Source organism: Phalangium opilio, unplaced genomic scaffold (genome assembly GCF_054372755.1).
Source record: "Phalangium opilio isolate 3A_F unplaced genomic scaffold, DU_Popi_V2 ptg000024l_1, whole genome shotgun sequence".
Classification (NCBI taxonomy): Eukaryota; Metazoa; Arthropoda; class Arachnida; order Opiliones; family Phalangiidae; genus Phalangium; species Phalangium opilio.
The window spans coordinates 8343675-8357271 of NW_028324155.1; the positions used below are offsets into that span (position 1 = coordinate 8343675).

General features: G+C 37.1%; 3 protein-coding genes across 4 annotated transcripts; 2 read left to right on the forward strand and 1 right to left on the reverse strand.

Moving 5' to 3' along the window:
- Positions 1 to 104: 104 nt before the first annotated feature.
- On the forward strand, positions 105 to 5424 carry LOC149692643 (arrestin domain-containing protein 3-like). 2 transcript variants are annotated; one of them, XM_089868466.1, is made up of 6 exons: positions 105 to 867; positions 1917 to 2053; positions 2649 to 2998; positions 3067 to 3565; positions 3646 to 3808; positions 3922 to 5424. In XM_089868466.1, exons 2-6 carry the CDS (start codon positions 1942 to 1944, stop codon positions 3986 to 3988), a joined length of 1191 nt encoding a protein of 396 aa, XP_089724592.1. In that variant the 5' UTR covers positions 105 to 867; positions 1917 to 1941; the 3' UTR covers positions 3989 to 5424. The 2 variants fall into 2 exon arrangements, with proteins under 2 accessions (XP_089724592.1, XP_089724593.1); XM_089868467.1 differs by having other exon boundaries at positions 3925 to 5424.
- A 149-nt stretch (positions 5425 to 5573) lies between these two features.
- On the reverse strand, positions 5574 to 11801 carry LOC149692644 (CAP-Gly domain-containing linker protein 3-like). Its single transcript, XM_089868465.1, has 9 exons — positions 11713 to 11801; positions 11124 to 11595; positions 10754 to 11018; positions 10030 to 10173; positions 9431 to 9961; positions 9089 to 9350; positions 8638 to 8732; positions 8455 to 8518; positions 5574 to 7989 (listed from the first exon to the last, which is right to left on the reverse strand). Exons 2-9 carry the CDS (start codon positions 11424 to 11426, stop codon positions 7620 to 7622), a joined length of 2034 nt encoding a protein of 677 aa, XP_089724591.1. The 5' UTR covers positions 11427 to 11595; positions 11713 to 11801; the 3' UTR covers positions 5574 to 7619.
- A 131-nt stretch (positions 11802 to 11932) lies between these two features.
- Positions 11933 to 13529, forward strand: LOC149692645 (transmembrane emp24 domain-containing protein 1-like). Its single transcript, XM_089868476.1, has 5 exons — positions 11933 to 12153; positions 12262 to 12296; positions 12364 to 12488; positions 12555 to 12741; positions 12811 to 13529. The coding sequence occupies exons 1-5, from the start codon at positions 11988 to 11990 to the stop codon at positions 13045 to 13047; spliced, it is 750 nt and encodes a 249-aa protein (XP_089724602.1). The 5' UTR covers positions 11933 to 11987; the 3' UTR covers positions 13048 to 13529.
- Positions 13530 to 13597: the final 68 nt, after the last annotated feature.

Below are 13597 nucleotides of genomic sequence, written 5' to 3' on the forward strand. Positions count from 1 at the left end.
TATAAAAGGCTTAGGCTACGTTTAAACAATTTATCGTACTCGTGACCCTTAGCGTGACTGAATCACCAAGATTTAAAGCGAAAGACTTATAATTAGACGATTAGTTTTGAAGAATAAATTAGAGGCTGTTTCTGATTATACGCTAGACGTATAATTAGGGTTGATTATACGGGGAAAAGGTGTAACATTTCTATCGATTATCCAATCGAATAATTCGATTCGTTGGTTGCTGGGACTCTGGGAGTGCCGCGTCGCGCCATCTCAAAATATTTCTAGCCGCAAGAAAACTACATTTGGGAATGAAAGAGTCAACGCATAGATATTAGAAATATATACACGATCGATAGGAGGATAACGTAGTCTCCAACGTCTTAGTAAGTAATAGATATATTAAGGATATCTAGGCGTCAGGAAAACCTTAGGTTGAGAGGCTCGAGACGGAAAATTGCCGAACCTGTTGGGGGCGTCCGCTACGCTACGATCTTTCTATCTCGGTTAGTTTCTCGTTGGCACGCCGTTTAGCTACACGGGATTGAACTCCACACCGTTCTCAACTCCGTCACCAATATATCTCTAACCCGAAAAATCTCCGTTGTCCATAATCGGCCTAAGCGTTTGGTCGAGTCTTCGATGGATAAAAGGGAAGTTTCCGTGTAAGGCGGAAGTGATCTCTTCCTCGTCTAGTATACGAATGAAAATAAGATGAAAAGCGAGAGTCAATTTGGGCCTAAATAGCGCGGCGCGTTGACCTCGCCAGCACCGGCCGTCCTCTCATCCCAACCCAACTCGGAGACCCGAGAGGAGACGAGACAACACGATCCGGAACTCGACTTGAAATCCGAGAAGGATAAACGTCGCTCAATAGAGGTAAATTGCTCCAATGACGCTAAAGATAAAACCACATCCAAAAAATGGCTGCTATTTCAATCCTACCCCCTCTCCTATCCCTTCCCTGGACTCTCTTTAATACTCAAAGAAAGCGCGCTTGTAAGCTTTATTCGGAATCAACTTAATCCTCCATTAGCGGAGTAATAGTTGGATGTTGTCGTCGTTGTAGAGAGTGACGGGGATTGAGATAAAAAGATGGATGACATATCCGTGAAAGTGGGTACTGTCTGAAAGTACCTTCGTTAAGTGTCGAACAAAAATAGCTATAGCTAGACGTGTTGGCTTGTGCTAGGGAATCTGTCCTCTTATTACTATAGCCGTGTACCCTACCTTCCCGTTCGCCTGACCGATCAATAAGAACTTACAAGAAGAGAGAGAGAAAGAGAGAGAACCTCCCTTCCTTTCCACCGAGAGTGAGAGACAATTCTCTCCTACCTCCCTCCCTCCTCCATTCCCCCCACGCGATCCAACACACGCAATGACCATCCATGTCTTGTATTCTTGTTCCTTCAAAATAACACCAAAGATATATTGAACCTATAGCTATAGATTTCTCTATCGTCTTGAGACACGCGAAAAGAACGTTAACGGTATAGCAACGTCCAAACGTAACTCGCTCGCTCGCTTTTTCCTCATTGGACAAATTATTGGAAATTTCATGTTTGTATACATAGGGGTGTGGGGGGGGGTCATGAATGATGTCTTTCCCCCAGTATAGTTTCTCTAGTAGTCTAGGCTAGCAGCTTGTAGGGAATGTGAACTTTAGCCTCAACAAGCTTTTAAAGTCCATTCCGGAAAAAAGAAAAATCTAATCTAAATGACATTATGCCGTTGCCTTAAAGTGTTCCCGACCCTCCACTTTGATAAGAGAAAGAGAGATTGTTTACACCCCCCCCCCCGCCCTTCCAAGCTCCCTAGATCAAGCTTTTCCTCTTCGTCTAAAGAGAAAGTCTCTATCTCCCCTCCCCCCCTCTCTCTCTCTCTCTCTCTCTCTCTCTCTCTGAATTTGCTCTTTTTCTCTCGGTCAGAAACAGAGAAAGAAGGGAAGAAGCGATGGATTACATCAGAGAGTTTGATATCCGACTCGAAAAGGAAATGTACTACGCCGGAGAGACGCTAACGGGACACGTATTACTTGATACCACCGAAAATTTCAAATTAAAAAGTTAGTACTATCTCTAATTAAGAATCCCCTATCCCTCTACCTTCATTATCATCCGCCTTAGCAACAACTTGCATTGATACATTAAACTCGAATTTTTTGCTCGACCAACTTCTCAAATAAATTTAGTTTGTTAAGAAAAAATAATGTTCAGATCACTATTAATATTTAAGTTCTGCCCCTGGTAGTTGAGTTCCTCCACCGCTAAAACACAATAATGCATAGCGGGTAAAACATCTTTGCAGGCGTTCTATGGGAAACTAACGTTAGAGTTTCAGCCTGTATGCTGGCTTTGCCCTTTAACTATACCGATAATTAGAAACGAAAGAAAAAAAACCCAAAATGAAATTTCCGTCGTAAAATTAATTGAAAGCGATTAAAAATTAAAGTAAGGGAACTAAAAGGTGGTTAATGTTAGAAGTGGGTCGCGTTCGCAAATACTGAATTAAAAATGAGACCGTTCTTTCTTCTTAGCGCTCACTCCAGAGCGAGCGTGTGAAGCTTTCGCTTTGCAAAGAATAAATACGTTTTTTATGATATTCAAATGGCCTTTCTCTCCCGTACCTTTCATTCCGTTGACTACCTATTTGTACTCCAGCTATCCGGGTGTTGTTAAGAGGGAAGGCGCACGCGGAATGGAAAGTAATGGTCAGCGGTGACCGGCGGACGGTTAAAGAGGAACAAGTGTACATGGACGAGCGTAGCGTTTTATGGGGAAAAGATAAAACCAGCGACATGGTCCCCATCTTACCCCGAGGTCATCACTCTTTCCATTTCCGATTTCAACTTCCGGAAACGTCCCTGCCTTGTTCCTTCGAGTCGCGACCTTGCACAGTTCGTTATTACGTTAAGGTCACCTTGGACATTCCTTACGCCTCGCCGCCTCAGGGAATGAAGTATTTCACGCTTATTGGACCCCATATCGACTGCATGGATGAACAGTACCTGGTAAGGTTTTGAGCTTAGATTTGAGATTCTCCGAAGGCCGGGTACGAGAAAGCGCTTATTCGTTTCAGAAACCATTGGTGGGGCAAAACAAACGCTCTATATGTTGCTTGTGTTGCAAAAAAGGAGTGGTTAGTCTACGGAGCGCTCTGGAAAGATCGGCTTATTGCGCGGGAGAGAGTATCCGTTTGAAAGCGGACATCGACAACCAGAGCGACGAGAGCGTCCGTTTGAGTCTCAAGTTGATTCAACACGTCGAGTACTTCATCGAGGGTCGAGGCGTATTGGGACTAAGCAAGGAATCAACGCACGATGTCCTGACGTACCGGGCGCAACCGGTCCAGCCGCGAACTAGATTCAAATTCGATAGCGGGACCAGTCTTGTCGTTCCAGTCATGCCACCGACACTATCCAGCAACGTCTGCAAGTTGCTTCAAATACATTACGTGCTCAAAGTTTGGGTGGAACTCGAGAAATCCGGGGATGACTTGCACACTAACTTTCCCATAACCATCGCCACGGTTCCCTTCAGAATTCCAAACACCAATCAACAGCCTCAGATAGAATACGGTACCTTAGAGACCAATCAAACTAGTACCATAATTATCCTCGTGAGCAGTCATTCAAAGACATCTTTCTTTCTTTGACAGACGTTTCCTGCGATCACGTAGAAGGTGGGATCTACATTTGTCCCGAGTTCCAATTGGGTCAAGTTTACGATGGGACAGAGGAGGATGATAATGTTGTCTTGTACAGACCAGTTTACGTCTACGTCAGAAATCCCCACCGACCACAAGGAGGTTGCATATCCCGGTCAGTCGTGTAATCAAACTAAACATTACTTTGTCTTAAAATTTTATCAATTAATAATCATTTGATTGAGATACAATTAATATCTATTTCTGTCTCTCATTATGGCCGGTTAGCAGGGCTGGCAAGGATACGTCTCAACAACGGGAGAAAACACCCACAACGCCAACGAGTAGAGTTTAAAAATAAATCACAACATATAACACGCGACAAAACCCAACCCTTTACTGCCCTTACGCAACAATTACATAAATCACAATCTCGAAACTTTTCCCAAGTCCTTAAAGACAAAAAAAGGCATTTGTTCCACATCATCCCAACGATATTCTAAGTGTTTTTGCGAGTAAACACGTTGAGAACCCTATCGGGAGTTACTGTTAGGCCTAACTGAACAACGATTTACAAACAAACAAACAAACAAACAATTAAAGGTGAGAAAATCGGTCGCTGGAGAAAGTAAACTATATATTATATATTTGTTTTGCTATAGAAGAAAAAAAAATCATTGTTTATAAATATAGTGGTATAACAAAAAAAAACCCATCGTGAACAAAAGAAACAAGGCTCAATATTACTAACGCTACAAATTAACTGTGAATGAAAATTGTTTATACTCGAATACTTTTAGCGATTTATTTCGCTTTTTTTTTCGGTCAAATATTCATTGGAGAAAGAATTTAAATCCCCAATATTTAATTTAGGGATTAAGGTTTAGAAAATAAACGCGGATGTAAAAAGCGCTAAAAATATGTATAAATAGAAATTAGCTCTAGAATTTTGTATTTTCTGATTAAACAAACAAACAAAAACAATGGATGACGCCTTACAAAATAAACAAACAAACAAACAAAATAAACAAAATCGCAGCCTAGATTTTTTCGCTCTAAAGAGAATTAGATTAAAAACTTTTAGATTTTAGAATCTAGCTGAAGAAACGATTATGTTTAAATTAAAAGACTTTAGTTAAAATTGAAATATTTACACGTTTATATATATACATAACCTTTAAGAGAAAAACAACACCCCCTGTAAGTAAACAAACTTAGTAAACAAAGCCATCGCTTCTTGTTGTCTATAAACACTATATATATATATATCTATAGACATACCTGTATAATTCCATGATTACGTTCGTTAATTTTAAACGTGAATAATTAAAGTTAATGTGATCGTTAAAATAAATGATATAAAAAAAAATAAATAACCCCTGCCAAATTAAACGTAATTAACTAATTAAATTGTATATAATTTAATCGTAATTTGTTAAAATTCGTGACGTCATTGTGGATTCGTGTAATTTAAATTAATTACGTTTAATTGTTATTGATTAGATTTTATTTTTAAAATTCCGATATAGTATATACTATAAAGGAATAGTATCAGAAAAAAATAAAATTGTATGATAAATGTTAAAGGAAGAGTGTCAGTTAAAAATGTGATTGTTTATTAAGGTGCTTCCTTAAATAATTAATTAATTTGGTTTCCCCCCAGTGTATGTTTATGTTTAATTTAACGTTTAAATGTTGTTAAAGCTAAATAATTAATGAAGAAAAATTAGAGATTAAAGAAATATATGTATTATAGAAGAAAATGGTATATTATAATATATGAATAGATAAATCTTGGATCCTCAAAAAAGAACAAAAAATATTACCTAAATGTATGATGTAAAAAAAACAAAAATCTTTGGTTTTGTTAAGAGACAAGATTAAGGTGTTGTTAGCAAAGAAATGTTAATTATTTATATGTTTAGTAAACAAAGACAATATATGTAAATATACCGCTATTGTTTTAATTCAAGGGAAAAAAACAAACAAATTTTTATAGACATTAAAACAAACAAACAAATAAAAAAAGGAAAAAAAAAACAATCCACTCAAAATTAAATTACAACAATTTCATTAAACTCGAGTCGAGATCATACTCAAATTTAAATAAAGGAAAAGTCTCATCAATTACGAAATAAAAATTAAAAACACGATAGGTTGAATTGAATTGATAGCTTTAATAATAATAAAAAAAAACATGGCGCCCAAATTCTAACGTAAAATAACATAAAAACGGGTTGTGAAACTTTTCCTTTAATTTATTTCTTGATTTCGCGGCCGGGGGAGGGGGGGGGGGGGTTAACTAAAATTGGCTGAAATTATTTAACAGGGAAAAATATCACAGCTAGATCCCAAAAAAAAATTAATTTAATGTTAATTAAATTTAATTAGTTATCGTTAAAATTAATTGCCTGGGTGCATTAATTTTATTTATTATTATATTTTTGGCGATTGGGTAATTTTGGAATTTTTCTGACGTCAGTGATAGGCGGGAGAGAAAGAGAGAGAGAGAGAGTCCTAACCCTAAAATAGACCCTAAATATTTTTGAAAGCCCTTAATTTGTTGGGCCTAATTTTGTACTTGGCAGCCATTTTGTTTTTGTTTTTTTCTGGAATCCGTATAACGCGACAAACCAACTTGTTAAAATATAGCAAAAGCACCAATAGTCCGTGTATTGTAAATAATATAGTGTTTAAGCGTCTTGGAGTGCCTTCAATGTTACCAAAGGCGGTTGTTATAACACACTCAAAGACTACAAACACTCATTAAAGTCTTGACAAAAAAAAACTAAATCAGTTTAAATTAGTTAAACCAAATGTGTGTGTGTGTTAAAAAACGCGGACAATCAAAGTTTCGCCAATAACTATTTAGTTTACTAGTGACTGATGGACTTGCAAACTCGCGACTGAAAGTAGTTCAGACATTTATGCTCCTTGGTTTAACCATAGCCCACTCGATTACGCGAATCACGACGCAGGCTGCTCGCGCTATAGCTAAATTACCAAGATTTATTTTAAACGTATCCAGTTTTATGTGCTCTTCTATTGCTTCGATAACCTTACTTAAATCCATATTATACCTTCAAATACCTTTTAAAACATTACCAGCTACTCTGTCCTGACTACAAACACAAATCGAGGAAGTTCTAGCATACACAATAGCAGACGACGGTAACCGCGTAACCGCCAATTAACAACAAACTTACACAAGACCTATTTTAAGGGAGTGAACAGGCCCAGTATAGCTACGCCAATAAACTGGTCAACTATGACGAAACTCTGATGACTCGCGACTTTTGGCCATTTTCATACTTTTCCTCTCATCCACTTTTGGTTAAACTAATTTGGGTCATATTGGATCTACTTTTTTTCTAAATACTGGTATTTAAAAGGGGGGCGGGTGAACACAACCATATATTATTATCAACAACTTTAAATCTTAACAAAATGTAAAAGGGGGGGAAGGAGGGGGAAAACAAATTAAAACTAACTGCTTAACTGTAAAGTGGTTAAAATTAACTAAAAAAAATTCAAAAACCGCGGAATTTTTCTCATAAATTAAAATTTACACTCTTAACTCCGCAAATCTTATTTACACTTAAAGGGTTAGTGACACAAATTATGATGGAACTAAAGAGGAATTAAATTAAATTAATTGAATTTTTAAAGTAGAACTACACGATTAATAAATTGAAAAAATAAAGAAAGAAAAAAAGCTGAAATGTTATTTAAGTCACTAACCCTTTAAATTTATTACTACACGATTATTTCCTTTTAAATATTTTTTTTTTTGGTTTCAGGCATTTTAAATTATTCTCATAGCATTTGATTTAATTGTTAAAAATTAACTTTAAATATTTAAGGTTATATTAGGCTTAATAATTTGATTCAAGGGGCTACTCACTTCATCAAGCAATTATGTCACACCATCAATGCAAATTTTATTTAAAGTGGCGCCCCCTGTCCCTGTAAGCGTGGGTGCAATTTTAAGCATCATTAGGGGGTAAAAGTTTAGCGCCATTAATGCCCCTGATGGTGACGCGATTGGGTTTGACTAAAATGCCGTGATTTGGTTTACAAATGAAATACCTGTGACCGTTAACTGATCCATCATTCTTGCCACAGGGTGTCCTAAGTTCAACACCTAGCCACGTTCCCTCGGTAAAATCGACTCCCCCAATATAGCGAACAATTCCAATTTCGTTGTTGACAAAAACGTTAACGCCCACCGTCAACCAGCAATTTGGGTTGTTGGAATTTGGTCCACTTGAGGAGGAAGCGTGAGAGGAAGAGGGAGAATGGTTTCCGCCTCCTGTACCCTCTGAACTTGGCCTTAAACTGTGTTGATGAAGAGATCTAGAGAAAAAGAATAAACAAACAAACAAGCAAAGAAACAAACTTATTATTTAACATTTACTAATAATGCCAGAAGTGAGATGAGACTAGAAGTGAAGGGTTCTAGCATTGGTAATAGATCCTGGCATTAGTGAACAAATTTGAGGATTTTACGCCGCTTCAATCGCGCCTACGCTAGAGAGAAAGAAATTGGTCGAGTTCCCCAAAAAATTTCTTACCCCCTTCCCCTCAACCTAAAGCGGCGAAACACGGACGCGGGTGCTTGAATCTAGTTCGGCCGTCTACCACCGCGAGCGTCTCACGTTTTGGAGGGGAAATTCAGAAACCGCCACTAGAGGGCCAACCGTTGGTGTATTATCAAGAATATTCACTTTGGCCGAGTGAAGAATTAGGTTAGCTCAGTACTTCTAGTCTCATCTCACTTCTGATAATAATAATAATAATAAGAGAGAATAATGAATGAACCTATTGGTTTTTCTTGTAGAAGCGGGTGAATGAAAACCAATTGGACTTTGAGGAAAATCCGCGTCTAAAAAGGAAGAATCAAATTTAAACAAAAGGCTGTTACTATTTACTATTTAGGCCCAAGTTTTAAACTATTTCAGGGGGAAAAAATGTGTGGATCCTAAATGAATGAAGTTTGTTTACCATTGGAACTTTGGCTCATGCTTCCTGTATTTGTTAGATCACCAGAGGATCCTCCGTGTTCGGAATCTTCCTCTTCATCTTGGGTCTTACTCATCCTTAAAATAAAACAAAAACAATTATTTAGAATCAATCACTTGGTAGCACAATCAGTACTAACAGGGTTCGTAGGAAATTTTTACATTGAAAATCCCTGACTTTTCCAGGTTATCCCTGACCAAATTTTGCCTATATCCCGGACCATTTTAAAGTGTTTACCAGAGCCCACTTTATCACACCTGGCTCATATTTACCATTGCTTGAAGCATGGTTTGATATACCAAACGAAATCCCTGACATATCCCTGACTTTTTAGGAAAACATTTTAAATCCCTGACTTATCCCTGACTTTTTCCCCTATTTTCCATATCCCTGACTTATCCAGGTTCCGTACGAACCCTGACTAATTACTTACTTGGTTATCCTGTAGGGAGATGCAAAGAGACCGTGATTGGCTTTGCAAGAGAAGTAACTCTTCCCTTGAACAGTTCCATCATTTTTCCCCAATGGTTTATCTAATTCCACTCCGTACCACCAACCACTTGCAAAACTAGTTTCACCAGCAAATCTTACTGTCCCTTTCCTTCTACCGGTCACTAAAACCCTGTCTCCAATGCAGATAACTTCGTGGTTTTCAGAAGAACCAGCTGAAGTTTGACGTTTTAATGACCATAAACCTTAAATGGAAACATACGTCCCCGTTTCACCTCCTTTCTTTTTCTAATATTGTTCAGACAACAAACTAACTATAACTAACCAGTTTCAACTTTAGGTGTGACGTGTGAAATATTAACTTTAGGATGATTTATAGCTCGTGGGGAAGGGGTACTGGTACACTGGGTGCTTTCCAAATGTCTGGGTAAAGAGTTAGTTCCACTGACATCACACCGAGAGACTTTATTTATAGGTATAAAGATCCCGTATCCCCTTGGACATGAGAAATATCGAACTCCTTTGACGGAGCCATCATTCTTTCCTATTTGTTCGTGTAATTCAACTCCAGCCCAAACTCCGCTGGCAAAATGAGTTGTTCCGCAATATCTGAGGAAGCCCATTTTGAAGTCAGCCAAACAAACCAAATCCCCAATTTGAATCCCAGCAGCTTTTAATATCGCTTTCCCAGAGACATTGCTGTAATCAGCGGGAGGATAATTTTTATTGTGTTGGGGGCTAGAACAATTTTGTTGTTGTTGGTGTTGGTGGTTTGGGGTTAAAAGGTCATATAATGTAGTCACAACATTGCCCAGATCAGGAAGGGATTCATTCATTTCAACTTCAGGAATGCATTCTGAAAATGTTTTCAGCTTGATTTAGTTTTTAAGGATTGATTATCCTTAATTTGTAAATTAAAAGGACCTTGAGGAATTTTTCCAGTCCCATCTTTAGCTGTTAAACTAGCACCATGACGCACCAAAAGTTTAGCTACATCTAAACAAAGATTTGTAGCTGCAATGTGAAGAGCTGCACCTCCATTAAACTCTCTGCAACCGTCTTGTAGCACTGGAAATGAATTAAATCAAAGCTATAATTAAATATTTTATAGTAAGAACATGGATAAAGAATGCGCGTGAGGAAATTTGTTTTCACGCGACAGGATAGGCAACTCCCTATCTCGAGCGACAGCTTATTCTGTATATACTCTGTTACAACATTGGTTGTCAGCACGTTCAAAGCTGTTTCTCTATGTAACCTAGCTTTGTACGTGCTGTCAAGAGACAAAAAACTTCAGGATCTTCAGGATTTAAAATATCCGCGAGTTTTTTAGCTCGAGTGCACGGACCTCTAGGCCTTAGTTTCAAATACGTGCGAAATTACCTACAGCCTACTACACGTATTTGAAACTAAGGCCCATGCACTCGACTCGCGGATATTTTAAATCCTGAAGATCCTGAAGTTTTTTGTCGCTTGACAGCACGTACAAAGCTACGTTACATAGAGAAATAGCTTTGCGCGTGCTGACAACCGATATTGTAACAGAGTATATACAGAATAAGCTGTCGTTCGAGATAGGGAGTTGCCGATCCTATAGCGTTAAAACAAATTTCCGCACGCGCATTCTTTATCCATGGTAAGAACTTACCAGAAGCTGTACAAGTTTCGGTAGTTTTGAGCAAAAGTTCTAAAACAGGGGCTACATCAAAATAAGCGGCATAATGTATAGCAGCCATGTCAGTCCAGCGAGAACGGACATAAATATCAGCCCCTTTTTCAAGAAGCCAAGCGACAGTTTGCGTGGAAATAGCTGGATCTCCCACTCCATTTGCCCCAGATTTACAAGCATAATGTAAAAGGGTCATATCAGTTAACCCATCCCGATCATCAATGTGACAACCTCTTTTTAAAATCTAAAAAATGATTAGTTTTAGCATAAATTTATAAGCTATGTTCCATATCTTATAAACTTATGGTGTTAGCTCTGCTTGAGGGATGGGGAATAAAAATATTCTTACCTCTTCAGCTAAGACATTAATCTTGCGCTGAGTTTGAGGCATCCATTGCCTGATTATGGCAAAGATTTCAGGAACAGAGGTATCAGGATCTTTAAGTACACTCAGGCATCCAGGGCAATCTGGATCAAAAAATAGCAAATCCAGCTGCGAACAGCCTTTGCATAGAGGGGCTTTAGCGCTAGGATGAACGATGGGTCCTCGTTTAACTTCAATAGTTTCATTCTTCAGTAAATCACGAGAGGAAGAAACCTCCAAATTTTCAGTCTCAACTTGGTCAGTCATTTCAGTCTCGTATTGGGTCATATTTTAAAAGTATTCAAATCCCAAGACTGTGTGTCCCTGATTTATCATTTAATTGACCCAGTTTATTTTAATTTCCTTTCGTAATATCGGCTTAATCATGGTCGTAAACGGGAAGTGTAATTCTTCAGATTCATCCTTGGCTTCATTTCCCCATAAACATGACCAAGGCCTAACGAAAATAATTTTTGTTTTTAAGTTTAGGCGTAAATTACCCAGGCAAATATGGTGGAACAATAAATTGAACATTTTAATAGGTATACATTTATATAAAATTTTAATTTTTTACCTTAAAATAATTTTAAAGTTAAAATTTTAGTTGATTGTTGACAAAACGCGCAGAAGCCACATTCAACATTGGAAAGTCGCCCTCTGATTGGTTAAAAGACAGAGAACGTGATTGCCATGGATGATATAAACTATGCACCAAGGATGTGTATTTGGAAAAACATTTGGGAATATTATTGTATAACTTTAATACAAACTTGAAGTTTAACAGCACATCCTAGGTACATGGTTCTTACATCCTTTCTTTAAAGTCATGGTTAATATCGGCGGGTCACGATGACGCGAATTCTATCATTTATTTCAAAAATAATTATAAATCTCTATTTAATTTCGATTATAATTATTTCTCAATGTTTGGGTGACTCCAATTACGAAACATGGAACGATTCGGAATTCACTACGTTTGTAAATCCAGGCTCAATGGAATGTTTCTTCCAAATAGGTGGGTACCTCTTTCCTTCACCCTCACCCATCCCCCACCCTATTAATTTTCCCGGTTTTCGGCACCAAATTTGAATTAAATATAACTTACTTAATACTTTAATCTCAGCTAATGAGCAGGATGTCTTGGAAATTGAATATCAGGTAAAAAATAGTTAAATTACTCTCAGGGGTGTTATTTTATTGATAATTTTGTTTGAGTGCATTGCAGGTTTTGGATTCTTCATTTGGGCAAGGTAACATTGGCAGGAGAGACCTGCAAATTAATTTCCAATTAATTTCACCCTCTGGGAAATTAGTTATATCTGATTTTCAAAAAGAAGACGCTTTGCATAGGTAAAAATAAGAGTTTGTAGAATTTAAACTTAAAAAAAAATTAACATTTTGATTATAACTTATAAGGCACGAAGTTTTGGAAACTGGGGAATATAAAATTTGCCTAGACAATCGTCACTCTCAGATTGCGAGGAAAACTGTCTTCATGGAAATCTACATTGATACTCAGGGTGCTAGTCCAGATGGACCAAGATGGGGTGATTTGGATTTACCACCTGATTTGGCTTACAATGACTCAATTGAGATAATTAAAGTAATTAAATTTAAGCTTCCCCTCCTTAAATAAAAGGAGTTAATTAAATTAACTTATTCTAATTGACAGTCTGCTCTGAATAAATTACGCGAGGATTTAAACCAAGTTCAACATTACCAAGCTCAACGTAAAGCTAATGAAGCTCGTGATCGGAATTTGCAGGAACATAACTTCAATACTGTTAACTTTTTCTCCGTTTTATCAATAGTCGTCATGTTAGTAGTTGGCGCTGTTCAGGTCATCATGGTACGCAGTTTGTTCCAGGAGAAATCGCGCCTTTATAAAATATTTAAAGCCCTTTCTTGACCCTGAAAAAATACACACACAAAAAAAAAGAACCAAAAAAGGTTGACAAACAAACAATTCCTGTAGCAGCATAATATTTCCTACATTTTCAGTCTTATTTTCTTGTCCTAATTAACCTCCTTTTAATTAAAAAATAAAGAACAAAACAGTTGCAACCTTAAAAAGGACCATTTTGAAGAAAAATAGATATTTTGGTCTATTTTTAAGGTCATTGCAATTACCTATAAACTAACTAAAACTAAAACTAGTCACGTGCCTTTTTGTCAAAAAAAACAATTAAATTTAAGTGGAAACTAGTCTGAATTAATTAATTCCCAACGACATTTTTTTTTAAATTAAGTCATTAGTCAGTAACATTTTGTTGTTTTTTTCTCTTGAAAATGTCACAATTGTCTTTAATTGTCACAAACCTGTTTGAATGAATAAAACTCTTGACGAATTTTTTACTACCTATTAAAGTTGAACAAATATTCTCGATTTAATTTTTTGTCTTAATTTAAATAACATTAAGCCTATACTTAATTAAAATAAAATTAAAAAAAAATCCGCG